The following is a 21,660-nucleotide window of genomic DNA, read 5'->3' on the forward strand; positions in this document are numbered from 1 at the left end:
AGAGGGATCAGATACCCCTGGCTGCAGTAACAGGGGGTTATGATCCTGCTGCTGACATAGGCTCCAGGAACTGAACTCAGTCCCCTGCGGGAGCAGTGTGTGCTTTTAACTGTTGAACTGTTGAGCCGTTTGTTTCGACAGCCTCTTGAACAGTGTGTGTGTGTGTGTGTGTGTGTGTGTGTGTGTGTGTGTGTTTTGAGATAAGATCTTATCATGTAGCCCTGGCTGTCCTGGAACTCACTATGTATACCAGACTGACCTCAAATTCAAAGAAATCCACCTGCCTCTTCCTCCCAAGTGCTGGAATCAAAATTTGTGCACCAAAACACTCATTGTTGGTGTTTTGCTATTTTAAGACATAATCTCTTTATGTAGCCATGGCTGTCCTGGAGCTCACTATGTAGACCAGGCTGGCCTCGAACTCACAGCTTCTGCCTCTCAAGTTCTGGGATTGAAGGTGTGTCCAACCACACCTGTCTCCTCTTTTATTTTTGTTGTTTTTGTTTTTTGTTTGTTCGAGGCAGGGTTTCTCTGTATAGCCCTGGCTGTCCTGGAACTCACTTTGTAGACCAGGCTGGCGTCAAACTCAGAAATCCGCCTGCCTCTGCCTCCTGAGTGCTGGGATTAAAGGCGTGTGCCACCACTGCCCAGGTTTTTTTTTTTTTTTTTTTTAATGTATATGAGTACACTGTAAATGTCTCCAGACATACAAGAAGAGGGCATCAGATCCCATTACAGATGGTTGTGAACCACCATGTGGTTGCTGGGATTTGAACTCAGGACCTCTGGAAGAACAGCCAGTGCTCTTAACTGCTGAGCCATCTCTCCAGCCCCCCCCCTTTTAAGTGAACATTTTCTTAGTAAATTCATCTCCCTTTCTCTTTCTTTCTTCCTTCCTTTCTTTCTTTCTTTCTTTCTTTCTTTCTTTCTTCCTTCCTTCCTTCCTTCCTTCCTTCCTTCCTTTCTTTCTTTCTTTCTTTCTTTCTTTCTTTCTTTCTTTCTTTCTTTCTGTGTGTACTTGTACGGAAATCAGTTCTCTCCTTCTACCAAGTGGGTTCCAGAAGGTTGTGAGTCTTGGCAGCAAGCCCCTTGTACACTGAGCCATCTTGTCAGCCCATGCTAAATCCTTTGGTGGCTCTTTCTTTGGGATGCAGCTGTTGAACAGGGCCACAGGTAACGCTGTCCAGCATCTGCCTAGCGCTCAGTGTTGGAGGAATAAGTGAGTGGACATTCCGTGACATCAAGGCAGCAAGTCTGCCTGGGGATCTGGGAACAGCCCAGAGGGCAGTGACCTGGAAGTCCTGTTGGGGAGTCCAGGGGCCCTGTGGGCACTGCTGGTCCTTTGTGGGGCTGGGGATCTGCTTTGAGCCTCGCTCTTTGTTTGGATTTCGCATTCTCTTTGCTCATGGTAAGTGCTGAGTGGCCAAGAGGTCCAGGGTCTGACCCAGAATGGAAGAATCCCAGGGAATCCTAGGCTCTGGGACAACCATGAGTCCTTGTGAACAGAAAGCCACAACTACAACCCCACAAGCAACAGTGAGCTACAGATGGGTTCTCCCAACCCTACAGGACTGAGAGACCCAGAGCTACCCAGGCTGGACTTAGCAGAGGGAAGGGCCCTGACTGGGGCCAGCTTTGGAGGAGGATGGTTCAGAACAGCTGGGGAAGCAGGATGGTGATAGGTGAGCCTCAGGAAATGGAGATTAGATGCTGCAGCCCATAAGCAGAAGCGTGGCTAATGGGAGGGATATGTCCCTGGTCCAAGCTGGCGGAGGAGGTGTTGTCCCCACAATACCCTTTGAGTTTACCACTTCATCGAAAGCTACGCTACCTCCCACACTCTCCTCCCACCGTCTTGTATATCCCTGTCTTGGTGTTAACACCATTTTGACCCCAGACTCTTCAGGAGTCTTGTTTGTTGATGCTGAACACACCACATCTCGCAACGCCCCCACAGGCATATACATCCCGCTCTATACTCCGGATCTCTCGCCCCCTTCACCTCAATCCCCGCCCCAGCCGTGGCTTTGGGTCCGGTTTCTGCCCTATATTTAGGCAGAAATTGGCAAAGAGAATGGGCTGAGGGTGATTGCTGTCGGAGCCAACACCTCCTCTTCCGAGTGCCTTTCTCTGGGAAGGAGAGGGATGGTACAAGAGGGAGGGGGTAACGAAGCCTCGCTTCCACCTGGGGGAATGGTTGTGGACAAGCCCGGTAAGAGTGGCCGGGAGAGAACGCTCCTAGTCCCTCTCTGACCCTCAGCCATAGACCAGAGATCGATGACGAAACTCTTCTTGCCTGCCCCTGGCCTACAAATTCTGAGAAACAGGGACACCCTTCCTGCAGCCAGTGAGCGCCGGTCGAACAGTGAGAGCCCATTAACTTGATCATTGGTTTAGGTGACAATCCCAAAAGGGACATGGGCTTTGGTGTGACTCTGGGGTGGCTAGTGCCTCTCTCGGAGGCTGTCTGGACGAAGCAAACCCGATGCCTAGGTTCGATCAGTGCGGAGCCTCCAGAACCGATGGACTCTATAAAGAGACCACAATCCCATAGCCTGCGTGCAACCCAGACCCTATCTCTCCGCTCCAGTGAGGGGATCGAAACCCCTCTTCAAGGGGCGGCTCTCCGGGCTATCTGCTCCCTTCCAGGTCCCTGTGGTTTTCTCCGGTGGCCCCACCCAGGCCCCGCCCCTTCGCGGTCCCCTCCATCCCTTCCCCGCTGCATCGCCGCCCTACAGCCCCCGCTCTGTGGCGGCCGCCCGAGACACGTGTGCCCGCGCCCGGCGGGCGTGCGGGGAAGCGCGGCCACGCCTGGTCCGGCCACCATTTCTCCGGCGCCCACCGGTTCGAGTGCGGAGCCTGAAGCATGAGCGGCGACTCGGAGCGCGCGGTGGCCCCGGGGGTGGTGCCTGCACCCTGCGCCTCGAAGGTGGAGCTGCGGCTGAGCTGCCGGCACCTGCTGGACCGGGACCCATTGACCAAGTCCGACCCCAGCGTGGTGCTGCTGCAGCAGGCACAGGGCCAGTGGCTACAGGTAGGGCGGCCAATGACCGGGAGCTGGGTACCTGAAGACCTAAGTGTGAGTTGAGATTTGGGGTGCTGGCAAGGGTGTTCTGAAACTGGGGCTGCCGGGGCAAAAGAGGAGGTGTCCACCTGCTGCGAGGAAGGGCATAGCAACGGGAGCAGCGGCAGAAAGGAACCTCGGTGGAAAAGTGCTTAGAAGTACAGCCGAGGGTCTCAGCCTGGGATTGTCGAGCAAGAGTGAAGCGCCCAGGCTAGACTAAGGAGCGCAGGAGGGAGTGCAGCTCAGGAGTGGGGACGCTGCCTGAGGCAGGTATAGGGACTGTCTAAGGTCACAGGGTCCCACCTTTATTGGCTGCAGCAGCCATGAGCTTCTCGCCAGTGAAAGCAGCGTCAGTGATGTTAGGGCTGCGAGCTAGACATGCTGGTTGGGTAGAATGGAGCTGGCCCCGGGCGGCACAGGGACTCCATCGCTCAGATTTAAGACGCCCTGGTTAGAGGACTCTCCACCCTACAACCTGTCTCCTCACTGCGATTTAGGAGAAATCACAAATTGCGTGCGTGCGTGTGGCTACGGTTGAGGACTGAAAGCCCCTCCCCGCTCCTTAATGCCCCCTGCCGACCCAGATCTGAGTACCTGTTTCCAGCATGGGGTTTTTCCACTGGCCACCCATAAACCCGGGGTAGCCAGGGTCTTCAGAAAGTGGGCTTCCCCGTAGTCACCAGCTCCCATTAGCCCCCAGAAGGGTACTGCCCCTGTTCTGGGGTAGTGTCAGGGTTCTGCCCATGTTCTGGGCTGCTGTTTTATATAGCCCGTGTTGTAGTGTGTATAAACCACTTTCTCAGTTGCCAACTCCCATGGGACTGGCTTTGTCTCAAGAGTGGGAAACAGGGGCACACCTTAGTTGGAAGGCCTGACAGGCATAAAAGACTTGAACCTGAGTCTCTACTCAAGCAGGAGTGTCCCCCCTTCCCCCAACAGCAGCTCTGAGCCACCACTTGGCTGTGGCAGTCATATGCAGGAAACATGGGAGGAGAGCCAGGAAAGAGGTATCAGATAGACTATGTGACTATCGTAGGGTAGCCAGGGCACCGTGAATGTGCAGGGGATCCAGAGAGTGAAGGGGAGAATGTATCCCGGGGACCCACATAAAACCAACTCTGCATCTCAGCATACTCCTTAGGCTCTGGGTCTGAGAAGTCTTGTGGTTCGCTGCCCTAGAAGATAAAGAACATACCCAAAAGCATTTTGGTGGTCACGCCCCTAGAAGGTATTAAGGGGTTGCTCTGCAGCTGTCTGTTTAAGGACCATCTTGTGACCCAGGTCCTCTCATAGCATTGCCTGGCTTGATTGCTGCCTGGTACATACATTTCTGGGAAGGGCCCAGGCAGACCCTTGTCTTACATGCAGGAGCTTCCATGCTGAGAGGACGTGGTAGTCTATTAGCTAAGGTTTGTCAGTGGTGTATGTTCTGAAGGAAGGAGCTGAACTCGGTGGGAGGGACTGGTGAACCCTCTGGCAGGGAAATCCCTTTGCCACTCATCTGAGTGCTGGGGAAAATGTCTCCACATTAGACTTGCCTTGCCCAGGACTAGAATCTGATATTGTTCCTGACATCTTGGTCCTTAGGCAGGACCCTGCTGGTCCCTGAGCCTCAGTGTTACCATCTATAATGTGGAGATAGGAAGGCGGTGGTGGGCACAAGATGAGAGAATACAGAGAATCTGCAGCCTGTGGCTGGCTAGGGGAAGGGTGTGCTTTTATCCCAGGCATGCAAGTATCGCTGGTGTACAATACGACCCTTCTGGGCAAGCAGCCCTATGTATGCAGGTGGGAACTGGGTCCCATGGATGGAAAACAGGCTTGGAATGGTACGGGTGAGTGGGAGGGGGATGGCAGGAACCCAGACAAATCTGTAGGGAGGTCCCACCTGTGGGGATGGCTCATAAGACGGGGCTTGTTGCAGGTGGACAGAACAGAGGTGGTGAAGAGCAGCCTGCATCCTGTGTTCTCCAAGGTCTTCACTGTCGACTACTACTTCGAGGGGGTGCAGAAGCTACGGTTTGAGGTGTATGACACCCACGGGCCTAGTGGGCTGACTTGCCAGGATGATGACTTCCTAGGGGGCATGGAGTGTACCCTGGGTCAAGTGAGTTCCCCATCGCCTTGGAAGGGTAGGAGTGGCTTCTAAGGCCCTGATGCCCTCAGCTCAGGGATTCTGCATCTGACTCCGCCCACCTCCACTTCTCCTTCAGACCGCTTTGTTTGTTTGAGACAGCCCAGGCTGTCTTTGAAGTTGAGATCCTCCTGCCTCAGCCCTGAGTGCTGCTGGTGCAGGAGTGTACCAGCATGTCCACCTTTCCTTACTAGTTGTGATGTTGTCTCTTTATTTTAGACAGTCTCACTGTGTAGCCCTGACTGACCTGAGTCTCACAGAGATCCATCTGCCTCTGCCTCCCAAGTGTTGGCATTAAAGGTGTGTGCCGCCAACCAGGGTCCTTATCAGTTTTTTTTTTTTTTTGGTTTTGGTTTTTTGAGACAGGGTTTCTCTGTATGGCCCTGGCTGTCCTGGGACTCACTCTGTAGAGCAGGCTGGCCTCAAACTCAGAAATCTACCTGCCTCTGCCTCCCAAGTGCTGGGATTAAAGGCGTGCACCACCATGCCCAGCTCAGTTTTGTTTTTTTTTTAATTACTTATTATGTGCATGTGTTTTGCATGCAACTATGGCTGGGTACCACATTTATCCTGAGTCCTTGGAGATCAGAAGAGAGTAGCAGTGACTCTGGAAGCAGAGATGTTATTAGCCTCTATATGGGTGTTGGGAGCCAAACCTGGGTCCTCTTGTAAGAACAGCAAGTATTCTTAACTGCTGAACACTGTCTTCAGACCTCAGAGTGTTCGCTTGTTTTTGTTTTTTTAAGATTTATTTATTATATGTGTGTACACTGCAGCTGCCTTCAGACACTCCAGAAGAGGGCATCAGATTTTTGTTACAGGTGGTTGTGAGCCACCATGTAGTTGCTGGGATTTGAACTCAGGGCCTTTGGAAGAGCAGTTGGTGCTCTTAACCGCTGAGCCATCTCACCAGCCCCGCTTGTTTGTTTTTAAAGAAGTGTGTACCCAGCACTTGGGAGGCAGAGGCAGGTGGATTTCCGAGTTTGAGGCCAGCCTGGTCTACAGAGTGAGTTCCAGGACAGCCAGGGCTATACAGAGAAACCCTGTCTCCCTGTCTCAAAAAAACTAACTAACTAACTAACTAACTAACTAACTAATTAACTAACTAACTAACTAACTGTGTGTAAACACAGGATGTCATATAGCTCAGGTTGCCCTTGAATTCCATTTGTCGCTAAGAATGATGGTGAATTTTGAATCCTCTTGCTCCCATCTTCCAATCACTCTAATTGCAAGCATGAAACACCATACCAGTTTTTAATTTTGTTTCTCAAGACAGAATTTCTCTGTGTAGCCCTGGCTCTCCTGGAACTCACTCTCCTGAGTGCTGGATTACAGGGGTGCACCGCCACCATCAGGCTTAGTCTTAATATTTTTGAGCTGGGTTACATGCTCCTGTGTTCCTATAGACCTATTCTAGCATGTCTCCCTCCAGCATCTCCTAGTCACTTCAGAGTCATGTTCTCATAGGAGTAAATAAACATATAATTTTTCCTTTAAAAATAGCCAGGTGGGAATGTCCCTCATTTGGTAGGGTGCTTGCCTATTGTGCACAGGGGCCTGGGTTTGCTGTCCCCAACACCATGTAAAAAGTAGAGGCAGGAGGATCAGTAAGTCAAGGTTGTCTGGAGTGGTAGTGCACACTTTCATTCCAGCACTCAAGAGGCAGAGGCAGGCTGATCTCTGTGAGTTCAAAGCCAGCCTGGTCTACATAGTGAGTTACAGCTCAGCCAGGGCTACACAGAGAAACCCTGTCTCAAAAAAGGGGGGTGGGTGGGCTATCCTCTGCTCTATGGTGAGTTTGGAACCAACCTGTATTAACGAGACTATCTTACAAAAAAGAAAAGGAGAAAGAACCTGGGAAATGGTCACCGGGTAAAAGCTCTTGATGCACAAACACAAGGACATGAGTTCAAATCTCCAGCACCCACAAGCTTTGAGAGGGAACAGACCAGAAATGTATTGGAGCTTGTTGGCCACCAATCTAGCTCCAGGTTCTGTAAGGGACACTGAGTAAGGAAGAGAGTGGTAGACAAGACACCTGATGTCCTACTGTGGCCTTCACACACACACAGCACACACACATCCACTCCCTCCCACACACCAGGCATGGCATTGTATGCCTGTGATTCTAATATTTGGGAGTTGAAGGCAGGAGGGTCAGGAGTTCGAGACCATCATCAGACACGTGTCACATCTAAGACTCAAACCAGTCTAAGCGACTTGAGATCCTGACTCGACACAAGAAGGAAAAAAAGAAAAAGGAAAAAAAAAAAAAAAAAACTCAAGCAAACAAAAAGAAAAAGAAAACCACAGCCAGCTGTAGCAGCTCCCACCTATGATCCCAGGCTGCGGCAGGCCGAGCGAGGGAGGAGGGCTGCCTCCCATTCCTCAGAAGCCTGGGCTGCATAGTAAGATCCTGTCTTTAAAATCTCTTCCTCTCTCTCTCCCCCCACCCGGTCTCCCACTCCCGCCCCCACATACTCTACACACTGCTCTGCCTGCTCCTTGTGTTTGTCTCTTCACGAGTCTTTCTACAGCAGCACACACAAGCCTTCCTGAGTCTGACGCACACACAGCTCCCTGGCACTATTTGCCTCTAATGTTTGAGGGTCTGGGTTCCGTCCCACACGTGACAGGGGGCAGACTCCATGTCTTTCCCTGCAGCTGGAGTTGGGATGGGAATCTTAGGGGACTCCGCTAGCAGCCAGGAGCCACCGTCCTTGGCCTTTCCTCCTCTGTTGCCCCTGTGACAAGCACATTGCCCTGCTCATGCTCTGGACCTCATAGAACAGCCCTCTCACCTCACCTCACCACAGGATGCCCTTTACATTAAGGGATAATTTGTAGATAACATGGAGGCACTGAGATGAACAGTTTCATGGGGCTGTCACCCGACTGGGTGGGCATTTCTGTCACCCTGCAGGCTGCCCTTTATGGCCAGTCCCTTCTGTTTTTGAGTTTCCTGTGTGTTCACACAAGCCTGTTCTGGGTGTCTGATTCTCCATTCCGACATCATGTGTGTGACTCATCCCCACCACTGCCTGGTCAGGGCTCCTTCTCCGTAGATCTTTTTGTCATTCCCACTTTATGTAACAGTGGCTGAGATGAAGTGGGGCTCACTCCCTCCCTGGTTCCTACAGAAGATGGCACAGGTACTGATCATGAGGCTGCAGTCACACATGCCTTCACGTGCATACACATATGCACCACAGTCCGGGCAGCACTGAGCTACATGAACATATATAGGCATAGACATACATGACTACATGTGAATGGATACAGGTATGGCCACACACAGGCTCTGTACTTGAATATATCTGCATGCACTGTCAGCAATAAAGTTAACTTGGCCGACTGGTCAGGTGCCACAGTCAGTAGCTCTTTTTAGCATGGTCCCCTGGTGTACATTAACAAGTAGCAATTGTGAGCCGGAGGCCACTCTTGGGTGTCAAGGTGACAGCTATCCTATAGACCATCTTGGGCCCTTGAATACAGAGCTTTCTTCAGGGAGATGTGAAGGCCTGTTGTTCAGACCAGGTCTTGCTGCCCAAAAGGGTTCACCTTATCTTGTCCTTAGACTCTGTTCCCTACTGGACAGGTGAAATGCCATGTGCGCCCTGAGCCTGTGTAAAGTCATTTCCCTCCTTAGGTTAGGGGTGCATTGCTCTGTGGGTGAGCTACGTACCCAGTGGGACAGGTGAGGTCCTCTCTAAGCAGGCACCTGTGCAGAAAAGCAAGCGTGAGTCTTGTGCCATCTCACGGCCACTCTGACTCATTTGGGACAGGAGGGGCCCAGAGCTCAGAGCTATTTATTTAACTAGTCACCCTGAAGGCTTTTCACCCCAAGACCGATGAATAGAATCATGCCAACTGTACAGTGAGTTCCTGGCTAAGGGTGGATGGTTGATGTCTGAATGCATCTGCATCTGGTGCCCCTCTTGGTACATGTGTACCCCACAGGCAGATGAGGGGAAGGCCCAGGAGAGATAGACATTCAAACACCAGTGGAAGGGCCACCAGAGGCTAGGGGAGGTGAGGAGCCAATGAGAGCAGAGCAAGCCCAGGGAGCCAAGTGATGTCCTCTTCCTCTTTTTTTTTTGTTTTTTTTTTTGTTTTTTTTTTTTGTTTTTTGTTTTTTGAGACAGGGTTTCTCTGTGTAGCCCTGGCTATCCTGGAACTAACTCTGTAGACCAGACTGGCCTAGAACTCAGAAATCCACCTGCCTCTGCCTCCCAAGTGCTGGGATTAAAGGCGTGCGCCACCACTGCCCGGCTCCTCTTCCTCTTTTAAGCCTGCCTGGCTTTCTTGTTTTCCAGATTGTGGCCCAGAAGAAGATGACACGGCCATTGCTGTTGCGATTCGGCAGGAATGCTGGCAAGTCCACCATCACGGTGAGGCCCAGAGCTTCGGGCAGGGGTGTCTTGGGAGGGGACGAGTAGAAGGTCTCAGATGGACTGTAGCTGTCTGTGTAGCTGCTAAGAGAGACCAGAACCCCCTCAGGACCAGTGGCAGCGGAGGCAGAGGGGTGAGACATCCGTCTCATTCCATGGGTCCCCTGTCCCACACCCAGGTGATAGCAGAGGACATCTCTGGGAACAACGGCTATGTGGAGCTCTCCTTCCAGGCCCGGAAACTGGATGACAAGGTGAGGTCAAGAGCTGCATGCTGGGCTCTGAGCCTCCCACAGGCCACTCACTGTGGAAACCTAGTTCCTGCTGAGCACTGGCTTCTAAGCTTCAGAAAACAAGAGACGTGCCGAGCATGGTGGCGCACGCCTTTAATCCCAGCACTCTGGAGGCAGAGGCAGGCGGATTTCTGAGTTCGAGGCCAGCCTGGTCTAGAGAGTGAGTTCCAGGACAGCCAGGGTTACACAGAGAAACCTAAAAACAAAAAACAAAAAAAAAAAAAAAAAGAAAACAAGAGACGTGAGAGACGTGCATAGAGCTGTTGGCACGCCGTGGTCACAGTCCTGGTCACTACATTCATTGTTAACCATTACTCTTTACAGTCATCACAGGCATGGCCTTCACCCTCCCAGCTACACACACACACACACACACACACACACACACACACTCACACACATGCACACACATGCACACACACATGCACACACATACATGCACACACATACATGCACACACATACATGCACACACACACACACACTGCGATAAGCTCTAGAGAGCTTTGTTCCACCTTGGCATGTGACCATCAGACTACCTCCAGCAGGGTGCATATTTAATGATGGAGAGAGAGACCCAGAGAAGACAAAGAGGTCACTGCGTTGAACTGGGACTGGGCCTGGTTCATTATTGGAAACTCTCATGGGTTGGAAACTGACCCTGCGTAGGTCCTCATCTCCCTTGAGATATTTAAGCTGGGACAAGCAAGGGTGGGTGAGAGGGATATGGACAACTGTTTAGACACCAAGCAGCAGAGGTGAGGACTAGCAGGGTGGGGGTCTGTGGAAGCACACCTGGGGACAGGCTAAGTGAGGGTCCCCATGAGTGAAGCCAGTGAAGGCTCCAAACCATGACTCCTCACCACGATGGGCTCTTGGAGAGTGTTTCCAACTCTCTTACTCCCGGGAAAACTGGAGCTGTGGGGAGGGGGTGAATTACTAACCTGCAAAGGATGAAGCAAGCTGGCAGGCATCCAGCCATAAGGGATGGAGCCCTCCTCGGGCCAACAGCCAGCTAACCCTCTGGCACACCCTCTGCTGTCTCAGGACCTCTTCAGCAAGTCGGACCCCTTCCTAGAGCTGTATCGGGTTAATGACGACGGGAGTGAGCAGCTCGTGTACAGGACAGAGGTGAGGGTCGCGCCGCCTGATGACAGAGGGGCTTCAGGAATCAAAGGAGGCGACCAGAAATGGGCCCAGCGTCCTCCCAGATGAGGGACAGGGAGATGCCATGACCCTGTGGTTGGGGGGTGGGGGTGGGGCTTTACTTCCAAGGCCCTCTTGATGGAGGCAACAGCTGGCTGGATTGGCTCTCTGTCTGCCCAAATTTAGCGTGTCGGCTTTGTTGTTACCGGTCCTATTTTTAGGGATACCTGCTTCCTCCTGCAGGGAAACAGGATTTTAGTTGCAGCGGGGAGAGAGTTTCCTTTTGAGACAAATTAATTTGAATGGAAAGAATCTATTTAAGGAGAAAACAGCCCAGGTGGTTGGCATGAGGCTGAAGCTATTAGGGTCAGGGGTGGAGGGGGTGGAGACTGGGAGCGTCTGGGCTACACCAGTTCTGTCTGCAGCCTGAATCAGGCGTAGTGTCCTGGTACCCAGTCTCAGCTGAGACTCTGAGAGTCCTGTACCCCAGCTGAGGGACCTATGACCTAAGGATTCCCTAGCTCCCTGGGCCCTAGCTCCCATGGGGTTCCCACCCAGGTCAGTCTTTTCTGGTCCACAGGTAGTGAAGAACAATCTTAACCCAGTGTGGGAACCCTTCAAGGTGTCCCTGAATTCACTCTGCAGCTGCGAGGAGACACGGCCTCTGAAGGTGGGGACTGGGTATGGAGCAGCGGTCAGGGAGTTAGGGGCGTGCCGTGGGGCGTGGCCAGTGAGTTAGGGGGCGTGACCACGGGGCAGGGCCAGCGTGATAGGGGCGTGGCCATGGGGCAGGGCCAGGGCCCATGGGCAGGTAGGTGTCCAGTTCCTCCGGACCCGCTGAATATTTGGAGAGTAAGGATTTGTGACTGAGGGAAGGTCAAGGAGGAGAATGATAAAGGACAGCCTGCCCAGGGCTGGGAGGGCCTTAGGTCCTCCGAGGAACGCCTCCACTGAGAGGCCTGGGCTCCCCAGTGCCTGGTCTGGGACTATGACTCCCGAGGAAAGCATGACTTCATTGGCGACTTCACCACCACGTTCGCAGAGATGCAGAAGGCCTTTGAGGAGGAGCAGCAGGTGAGTTGTTGGCCCTTCTCGGGCCACATAGGTTCTGACTTGTTCTAGTGGGTCTCTGGGAGGCTAGTCATTCTACCCCACCCCAGAGAAGGCACGAAGGTGACAAAGAGCAGTGACGTCTACCACGTGGCCAGAACAGAGGCCTGCAAGCAAGTGACCCTGTGAGCAACCATGTCCTTCTGTGTGTCAAGGTGGGAGGGGTGCCCTTCCTGGGACCTGCCTAACCTTCTGTAGCTGGGTGGGCGTGCTGGAAGAGTTGCCCTGGACCCTGGTGTCCCGGAGGAAGATCTACAGGTTCAGAATATGGCTGACCCAAAGCTGCAGTGTGTGCAGGGTCTAACCTCGGCCCCTATCTTGCTCATATCCTCATTTACATGGTTGGTCTCTGTTCCACTGTGTGCTTGACCGTTCCCCCTGTGAAATGTGTATGTCCCCACAGAGGCCATTTCTAGCCCCCAAGGGCAGCACGGGCTTTGTATGCACTGTTGGTGACAGTCTTGTGGAGTGTGAGGTCCCCAGCAGGACTGGAACATCCAGGGGCTCCTGGCCCCTGTGGGGGAGGGGTCTGAATGGTGCTGCTCTGGGCGGGGTTTCTGCCTGTCCTTGTCCCCGTCCCAGGCCCAGTGGGACTGTGTGAATGCCAAGTACAAACAGAAGAAGCGCAATTACAAGAATTCCGGGGTGGTGATCCTGGCAGACCTGAAGGTGAGCCTCACTCCTGCCCCTAGGGAGATGGGTTGGTGGGATTAGCTTCTCCAAGTAGTCAGATGATTCTCAGAGGTACAGTTCTGAGGTGCGGTGGGTCTCACTGTGGGGTCGTGAAATACCTGGGAAGGGTGAGGGAGGAGGGAGTGGGGAAGACACTCCCACAGACTTCAGTGCCTAGGGGAGAGATGCCCAGTGGGCTCCATCCCCCACTGACACAGATCTGCTTAATGGGTGGAGTGGGGTGGGGTGAGGGGGTCACGAGTGGCTTTGCCAACTGCATTGCCTGGAAGCTCCACAGGGTCCACTCCTTCCTGGATTACATCATGGGTGGCTGCCAGATCCACTGTACGGTGAGTCTATAGGTCCTGCCTACCTCCACCCGACCCCCACCCCCCACCCCCGTGTTGTCCCCAGCCAACTGGGCAGGAGTGAACAGAGAGGGTCAGGTTCCTAGGTGCTGTTTGTTCTCATCTACATTTCCCTGTTTCTTCCCCTTTATGCTGATGAAGGAAAGGATACAGGAGTTCAGGACAGCCCAGGGCCACCCTCCCTCAGCAGCCTCCAGGGCTTACCTTCTACAAACATATAGGGACAGGGGAAGAACAAAAAAAAACCAACACATTAAAGAAGAAAACAGGAGTGGGCACTTCGCTAATGAGGGCTGTAGAGTCCATCTGGCTTAGCCTCGGGCAGACCACAGATAGTCCAGGGGAGTCCATCACAGACTCTGATACCTGTGTGAACGCACGGCTATGCTGGGCTGCTGACCAGAGAGCCATTACCCAAGGTGGCTTTGAAATGATGAGGTGGAAGGCACAGAGGGGACCATGCAGTTAAGAGAGAGTGTGTTTTCATGGGCCTTGTCCCTCTGAGGGGAGTTCAGCCCAAAGATTCTCCCAGAGGACAGGGTCAATGACATCCTGGGATTCCAAGGGTGACACTGAGTTTTCAGGGTCTGGGGAGCCGTTCCAGCGAACAGTCAAGCTTGTGTAGAATTGGGGAAGCTGAGATTCCAGGTTCTTGACATTAAAGCTGGGCTTGGGTATCCTGTGCCTGTCCAGTGTGTGTGTGTGTGTGTGTGTAGGGGGAGGGGAGCGCAGGTGCACAGTGACATCCGTCATCCTGGCCCCTGCAGGTAGCCATCGACTTCACAGCCTCCAACGGTGACCCGAGGAACAGCTGCTCCCTCCACCACATCAACCCTTACCAGCCCAACGAGTACCTGAGGGCATTGGTGGCAGTGGGCGAGGTCTGCCAGGATTATGACAGGTGTGGCCCCAACCCATCTCTCTGGGCCAAGTTGGGCTTGTGGGGGCGGGGGGAGCTCTTTGAAGTGGTGCTATGATTGACACCTGGTATGCAGGAGAGGGATCCAGCAGAGGAACTACCCTAGGAGATAGGCTCGCTGGAACTACCTTAGGAGATAGGCTCGCTGGAACTACCCTGGGAGATAGGCTCCCCAGACCCTGAAAACTCTGTCACCCTTGGAATCCCAGGATGTCATTGACCCTGTCCATGACAGTAGACCCAGTAGACACGCAGCTCAACTGACCTTGGGTACAGACCCTTCAGGGGATGGACTGGGGGAGGGGTTGTATCTCTAACATGGCCACATGCCCCTTCGTTGTGACACAAACCTGGGCATTGGCTGGAGATCATTTTATTGGGCAGAAAAAAGTGCAGTCATGGAGGATGGGGTGACTGGCTATGAAGAGGCTGAGGGAGACCCAGATGGTCTGATCTCTCTGAGCTCCACACCACGGCCCAGTTCCCCATCCTGAGCTCCCTGCCCCTGGAGGAGAACAGAGAGTACAGTGGGGGTAAAGTAGGTGTCTGTCAGGAGCTACCACCTCAGGTCAGGGTCCTCAGGCCTGGAGGAAAGAACCGGGGAGTAGCTCCCAGTCTTCTGGTGTCAACTCTACCGTTTCCTGCCTGTGCTGTGGACAGTCTCAGCCCAGTTCCCTAGTTTCTTCGCTGTAGCATGCATGAAATCCCTACTTCTGACCCAGCAAGGCCCAGGCCTCCTAGTCTCTCTCCAGGGTCCACTTCACTCTCCTGGGAACCTGGTTTCTGGAGCTATCAGTTTTGCCTCTTTTCCAGTGACAAGCGGTTTTCTGCTCTGGGATTTGGAGCCCGGATCCCTCCCAAGTATGAGGTAGGAGAGCCCTGGGCTGGGACCCCTTCCGCCTAGGCCTTCACCTCCCCAGGAAGGAGTGTGTTGGGTATAAGAACCCAGGTTGCCCCATTCCCTTTTGGTTTGGGCGTGGAGGGAGGGGAGACCCTGGCCCGTGGGCCAGAGACTGACTGTCAACCCCTCAGAGGATGGAGCTGCAGGCATGCTGCATGTTCTTATCAGAAAGTGACAGTTCAACTTCTTACATAGCTGCTGGGATTTATTGCTTAATGTACCTTAGAAGATGCAGTTATTACGCATCCAGACACTAAAGTAATTGCCCAACATGAGTTTGTCTGTCTGTCTGCCTCCTTCTTGGCTTCCTCTCTCCATGGAGGTCTTTCCACACGGGCCCGAGAAGCAGCAAACCAGCTTCTCCCAGTAAGGGGGAATCAAGCTGGGCCTGGGAAAGTCCTGTCTGACTCTTGTCCCCACCAGGTGTCCCACGACTTTGCCATCAATTTCAACCCTGAGGACGATGAGTGTGAAGGTAGGAGCTGGAGGTGGGTTTGGCATAGCGCTGCATCGGGCCAGGCTCACCCCTCCGTTCCCTACAGGAATCCAGGGCGTGGTGGAGGCCTACCAGAACTGCCTGCCGAAGGTTCAGCTCTACGGCCCCACCAACGTGGCACCCATCATCTCTAAGGTGGCCCGCATGGCAGCGGCTGAGGAGAGCACAGGAGAGGCTTCTGTAGGTGACTGGGGACAGGGACTGCATGCTGCCAGCCGTGGCACCAGTTAACTGTGTCTGTAGTCGTGATGAAGCAGTTAGCTGGATAGAGTCCAGGGCAAAGGCACCCAGGAGATACAGGGTGGGATGAGGGACGGGGTCAGGTTGCCAGCTGGTGGCTCCCTCAAAGTCCCAGGCAGTCCGATTTTTTAGTTTGGGGAAAGAACTGAATGAATCACTTCAAAGTCAGCCCTTGGCTATCCAGGGCAGACACTGGTGTGCCTCAGTTTCCCCTCTGTCCCTCTGCACCTCTGCAGGTATCTGCTTTCTTTAAGGCATCCTCAGTGTGTACATTTTCCTCAGGGTTGTTTTCTGCTCTGTGTAGCCCTCTGCGTGTTGCTAAGATGCAGCTGGCCTGCTTCTTTCTCTTAATTTTTCATTTTGAAAAAAAAAAAATCGTATTTACAAGTGACCAGACTACCACATGACTTCTGGCCATCCACTGGGTCATAGTGGCTACCAGTTTGCCCCTTTCTTCCTTCCCTTCTCCCTCCCCTCTCCCTGGTCCCTTTTATCCTCTTCTTCTTCCCATCCCCTTCCTGCCTCCATCCCCTTCATGTATGTATGCATGAAGTGCCCTTCTGGACTATTTAAGAGGCTATAGTTTAATATGGCTTCCTCCTCGTTGCCCATGTCTGCAGAGTGAGCCTGGTGTACATCCCATGTCTGGCAGGGCATGGAAGGCAGCTCCTCCTGCTAGCTAATCCTACCAGGTCCACATTCGTACCTGTCCCCAGATCCCCCCAGGTGTGGTCTGATTTGGACTTTGCTTGTTTCCTTCATCTTGACGTCCCCGCCCCCTCCTACACACATACACAGACTCTCTTGTGACCCTCCAGACTCTACTGGAATCCCCAGACTCTGGCCATGGGTAGTCCCGCTGCCCAACAGCACTCTGAGGGGGAGGAGGGTATAGAGAGCAGCAGCCTTGTCTTCTGTCAGGAACTGTTACACACTACCGGCAGTGGAGCCCTCTCCAGCGCAGGCTGTCAGGATTCCTCTGTGCTCCCGGAAGGAGCAACTCCATCGGATATCGTCCTGGGCTCTAGGCAGTGCTGTCCAGAGTGGACAGATGTGGTGAACCAGTTTGTCTTCTGATGAGTGTACCTCCTTTTTCGCAATAACTTTTGTGCTCTTTGTTTTTCTTGGAAAAAAACTTTTTTAAGACTTGAGGTCTCATAATGTTTTCCCAAAGTCAGGAAATTGCCGAGTGGGGCTGCTGAGTTTCCTGCCGTGCAAGTCTGATGACCTCAGCTTGGTTCCCGGAATCTGCACACAGGGAAAGGAGTGAGGCAGAAGGGTTGGTCCCTGACCTCCACGTGGGCATGTGTGCATCACACAGTGATAATCTTTAATTTTTTTAGCTTTAGAAATTAGAAATTGCAGCCAAGCAGTGGTGGCTCACACCTTTAATCCCAGCACTTGGGTTGGGAGGCAGAGGCAGGTGGATCTCTTGACTTCCAGACCAGCCTAGTTTACAGAGTGAGTTCCAGGACAGCCAAGGCTACCCAGAGAAACCCTGTCTCGAGAAACCCTGTCTCGAAAGGAAAAGAAAAAAAGAAAAAGAAAGAAAAGAAAAGAAGAAAAAGAAAGAAAAGAAAAGAAAAAAAGAAAAAGAAAGAAAAGAAAAGAAAAAAAGAAAAAGAAAGAAAAGAAAAGAAAAAAAGAAATTGCAAGATGATTCCCTACTTTTTTTTTTTTTTTTGAGACAGGATTTCTCTGTATAGCCCAGGCTGTCCTGGAACTCACTTTGTAGACCAGGCTGGCCTCGAACTCAGAAATCCACCTGCCTCTGCCTCCCGAGTGCTGGGATTAAAGGCTGATTCCCTACACTCTTGATCAACAAATGCCCATGTGTCCCTTGTTCCTGAATTTAAACATTTTCACTTTTTCACCTTGAGTTAATCTGAGACTTAGCGGAAAGTCCCAACAACATGGCCAAGAGCTCTGTCATATTCTCTTCTAGAACTGTTTTGTGTCATGGGGGCTGGGCTTCATTTTGCTTATGTTTTGAAAAAAAATTGATTTAACTATTTTGTTGTGATAAAACACACACATACAAATGAAAATTTATGATTACAACTATCTTTAAATGCCCAGATGAGAGGTCTGAACACATTCCTGCATTTTCCAAATGCCCTGAGTTTCAGCTTTTCTTTTCTTACTTCACAAGGAAACTCTATACCTGCTTGCTTATGTGTTTTGACTGAATGGTGCTTTTATACACCTCAGTTCTGTATACACATGCATTGTGTGCACGTATGTATGTGCCCACACGTGTATGTTTGAGAGAAATCTTGTTCTTTATCTCAGGCTGAGTTAATCTTGCAGTGTTGCTGCCCTAGCCTCCTGGGTGCTGAAATCACAGTCAGCTTTATTTTTTGTTTGTCTCTTTATTCATCTGTAGCCCTGGCTAGCCTGAAACTTTCTGTGGAGACTAGGCTGGCCTCAGATTTGCAGCAGTACCTTGTGTCTGCCTCCTGAGTGTTGGGAATTCAAGTGTGAGCCCCCACTGCTGGCTAATTTCCAGTGAATTCTCTGTTTTTGGGTTTTTTTTTGTTGTTGTTGTTGTTTTGTTTTAAACTTTGTATGTATGGGTGATTTGCCTGTATGTATGTAGATGGTTGTGAGCTTCTATATGAGTGCTGGGAATTAGCCCAGGTCTTCTGGAAGAGCAGCCTGTCTCTTCAACCCCAATTGTCCAAGCTTTTAAACATTTTTTTAGTAATAGTTATTACACATGTATGAGTCTCTTGCCTGCATGTATGGCTGTGCACCATGTGCATGCAGTGCCCACAGAGGCCAGAAGAGGGTGCTGTGTCTCCTGGAACTGGAGCTGCAGAGGGTTGGGAGCTACCATGTGGGTGCTGAGAATCAAACCCTGGTTCTCTGTAAGAGCAAGCAGTGCTCTTAACCACTGCGCCCTCTCTCTGGTTCTCTTGTCTCTGTCTGTACTCCCGGCCTAGAACTCAGGGATCAGCTTGCCTCTGCTTCCCTAGTGCTGGCATTAGGTGCACACCACCACATCTGGCTGGGATTAGGTGCACACCACCACATCTGGCTGGGATTAGGTGTGTACTACCACATCTGGCTGGGTATTGTACTTTTATTTTTTTTTAAGATGTATTTATTTATTATATGTAAGTACACTGTAGCTGTCTTCAGACACACCAGAAGAGGGAGTCAGATCTCATTACAGATGGTTGTGAGCCACCATGTGGCTGCTGGGAATTGAACTCATGACTTCCTTCTGATGCCTCCAGCAATATTACATACTGCTGATCCTCACGGACGGTGTGGTGACGGATATGTCGGACACTCGAGAGGCCATTGTGCGTGCCTCCCACCTGCCCATGTCTGTCATCATTGTTGGGGTGGGCAACGCTGACTTCACAGATATGCAAATCTTAGACGGGGATGATGGAGTCCTGCGTTCCCCACGGGGCGAGCCTGCACTCCGGGACATCGTTCAGTTTGTGCCCTTCCGTGAGCTAAAGAACGTAAGTGGCTGGAAGGGAGGGGGGTGGCATTGAGAGTTGGGCCCTGGGGGCAGTCCCCATTGCATGGTTTCCTTGCTCAGGATATGATCCCTCACCTGAAGAGCAGGCCCTGGGGATGGCTCCTAGTCAGCCTCCACCCTGACGGCTGCCTGAGCAGTGAGCTTCTGACCCTAAAATCTATGACACAGAGAAGGCAGTGGGGGTTCTGTGGACCTGGCACACAGTTCCCCATGCCCACTCTATAGTAAACATATCACCCGGACTCTCTCACATACGCATTGCAGGTTTTCATGAGAGAGCATGAGGGTGAACCTGTGCCTGGCGGCCCCACTTCACCTCCTGTCTCTTCTTGCTGTGCTGGGAGAGATGTCCCCAGCACAGACATACTGGGGACAGTTGTAGGCACTTCCATCAGCTAACACTAGGACAGTCTAGGGGCTCGGAGGTTGCATTTCCAGTCTGTGTCCTTAGTAGCTCAACTGACTGCCAAGTCACATGTTCCTTAAGTAGATTTGAGTCCTGGGACTGTGACCCAGATAGGGAGATGAGGACATAGAAGGCCCTCAGATGTAACCATGTTCTCTCTGAACCCAGGCATCCCCCGCAGCACTGGCCAAGTGTGTGTTGGCCGAGGTGCCAAAGCAGGTGGTTGAATACTACAGCCACAAGGAGCTGCCTCCTCGAAGCCTTGGCGCCCAGACTGGAGAGGCTGCTGCCAGCTCAGCGCCATGAGGATGTCAGGGGAGGGAGCAGTACGTCCGTCCATCTATGGCATCTCCCGTGCCCCCAGAAATCCTCAGAAACTGATCACCCAGCCCAGGCCTCCCAGCCCTGCTCCTGTGTTCTGCTGGCCTGCGTCAGTGGCCTGGTCCCCAACATGAAGAGATCTAGGCCTTGTGGCTTGACAGAAATTAGCAGCTCCCCCAGCTCTGGGCCTCCCTGCACCCAACAGGCAAGGAGCAGGGTGTTCTGAAAGAAATGGGGCTGCAAAGATGCTCTCCCCTCTTGCTTGAGGTCACTCTCCTGTCAATCATAGCACCACTTCAGAAGAGCCCTCAAGCCCAGCTTGGCCCAGAGAGATGGGTGGGATCGCTCCTGTTATAATCCTGGCAGCTCAGCTATGGAAAGGGTGGTGAAGGGGTGGTCGACCTGGACAATCTTGCCATTTGATCGTGTGGAGAGAGGAAGTACCCCAAGCCTTGAGGACACCCATATCTGGGCACTTTGTCCCCATAGGTTTCTCTGTCCTGTCTGGTGCCTCTCCAACCTGTACCCACACCTGGAGCCTGCGGGGCCTGGGAGACAGCTTAGGGTGTAATAAAGTATCCCTCATTCTCACAGCCTGTGCCTTTCTTGCTTCAGGGGATCCGGCGTGAATGTCCCTAGAATCAGGCTCACCAGGTCACCCACGCCAGTCGGGATTGTGGCCCTGGGCTTTAGGTGGCCCCCTCAGCTGATGTGTCAGGGAGAAAAAAGGAGCACCAATTTGTCTTGCGCTCAGGACTCACCAAGTGCCACAAGCTGTCGGCTGAGGGCAGCTTCCACCTGTCTGAGTGGGGGCGGGTTTTTAATTGAGATTTCCTCTCAATTATCTTGTCTGAGAAAAACAAATTGTCCCAACCCCGAATCAGACCCACCCACCTATCAATCTATCTATCCACTCTGGGGCTATTTTTAGCTACTGATTCATCTCCTGTTAAGCCCGGATAATAGGCATCACCATGGTAACCTGGCTATGATTCCGGAAGGGCCGGTGGATGTTGGTCTCTTTGGGGACAGAGAGGACACCAGAGAAATGTACCTTCCATGGATATATCGGAAAGGAGACACCAGCAGGGTAGGAGGTTGGGGGCCCAGGGTGTCAGCCACGTCTGACCCAGTCCCACAGTGCAAGAGCCTGACAGTTTTTAGATTTGCCTGGGTTCTTCTCTGGTGAAGCCAAGGCACCTGGGATCCCAGCAGCAGCAGCAGCAGACGAAAGAGAATGGAGGAAAGGCTTATGCACGTTAGAAGAGTCAGTGTGGAGGGCTTGGGATAGCTGCTGCCTGGAGGGGTGAGAGATCACAAAGCAAGGAGAGGGTGAGTTTCTCTCAGCGCTTGAGGAACCTGGTCCAGAAGTGTGTCCTAGACTCTCACCTCACAAGGAAATCATGGCTCGGATTAGTGGAGGGACTTGCCTGGGTCAGGCGCTGGGTGGGGGCAGGGCCAGTACATCCTCGATTGGCCGAGTTCCTGTGTTCACCCCCTTTGCTACTTTAAAGTGTGTGCTGGGCTGGTGAGATGGCTCAGTGGGTAAGAGCACCCGACTGCTCTTCCGAAGGTCCAGAGTTCAAATCCCAGCAACCACATGGTGGCTCACAACCATCCGCAACAAGATCTGACTCCCTCTTCTGGAGTGTCTGAAGACAGCTATAGTGTACTTACATATATTAATAAAATAAATCT

The 21,660-nt window shown here is 52.4% G+C and overlaps 1 protein-coding gene and 1 non-coding gene across 5 annotated transcripts; both read left to right on the forward strand.

The window, feature by feature from the left end:
- The first annotated feature begins 2,682 nt into the window (after positions 1-2,682).
- Cpne7 (copine VII) lies at positions 2,683-20,555 on the forward strand. 4 transcript variants are annotated; one of them, XR_001778387.2, is made up of 15 exons: positions 2,683-3,034; positions 4,989-5,171; positions 9,518-9,592; positions 9,772-9,846; positions 10,932-11,015; positions 11,611-11,700; positions 12,003-12,104; positions 12,723-12,809; positions 13,111-13,162; positions 13,948-14,081; positions 14,913-14,967; positions 15,424-15,475; positions 15,543-15,676; positions 18,979-19,215; positions 19,810-20,555. XR_001778387.2 is itself a non-coding variant. In NM_170684.2 (15 exons), the coding sequence occupies exons 1-15, from the start codon at positions 2,867-2,869 to the stop codon at positions 19,945-19,947; spliced, it is 1,674 nt and encodes a 557-aa protein (NP_733785.1). In that variant the 5' UTR covers positions 2,744-2,866; the 3' UTR covers positions 19,948-20,555. The 4 variants fall into 4 exon arrangements, 2 of the variants coding, with proteins under 2 accessions (NP_733785.1, XP_006530612.1); XR_387726.3 differs by having other exon boundaries at positions 2,686-3,034; positions 13,103-13,162; positions 15,543-15,680; NM_170684.2 differs by having other exon boundaries at positions 2,744-3,034; positions 13,103-13,162.
- Positions 15,476-15,542, forward strand: Mir7080 (microRNA 7080). The gene has a single exon (NR_106048.1). It is a non-coding gene; the product is annotated as a microRNA 7080 (primary transcript).
- Positions 20,556-21,660: the final 1,105 nt, after the last annotated feature.

Source organism: Mus musculus, chromosome 8 (assembly GCF_000001635.26).
Source record: "Mus musculus strain C57BL/6J chromosome 8, GRCm38.p6 C57BL/6J".
Classification (NCBI taxonomy): Eukaryota; Metazoa; Chordata; class Mammalia; order Rodentia; family Muridae; genus Mus; species Mus musculus.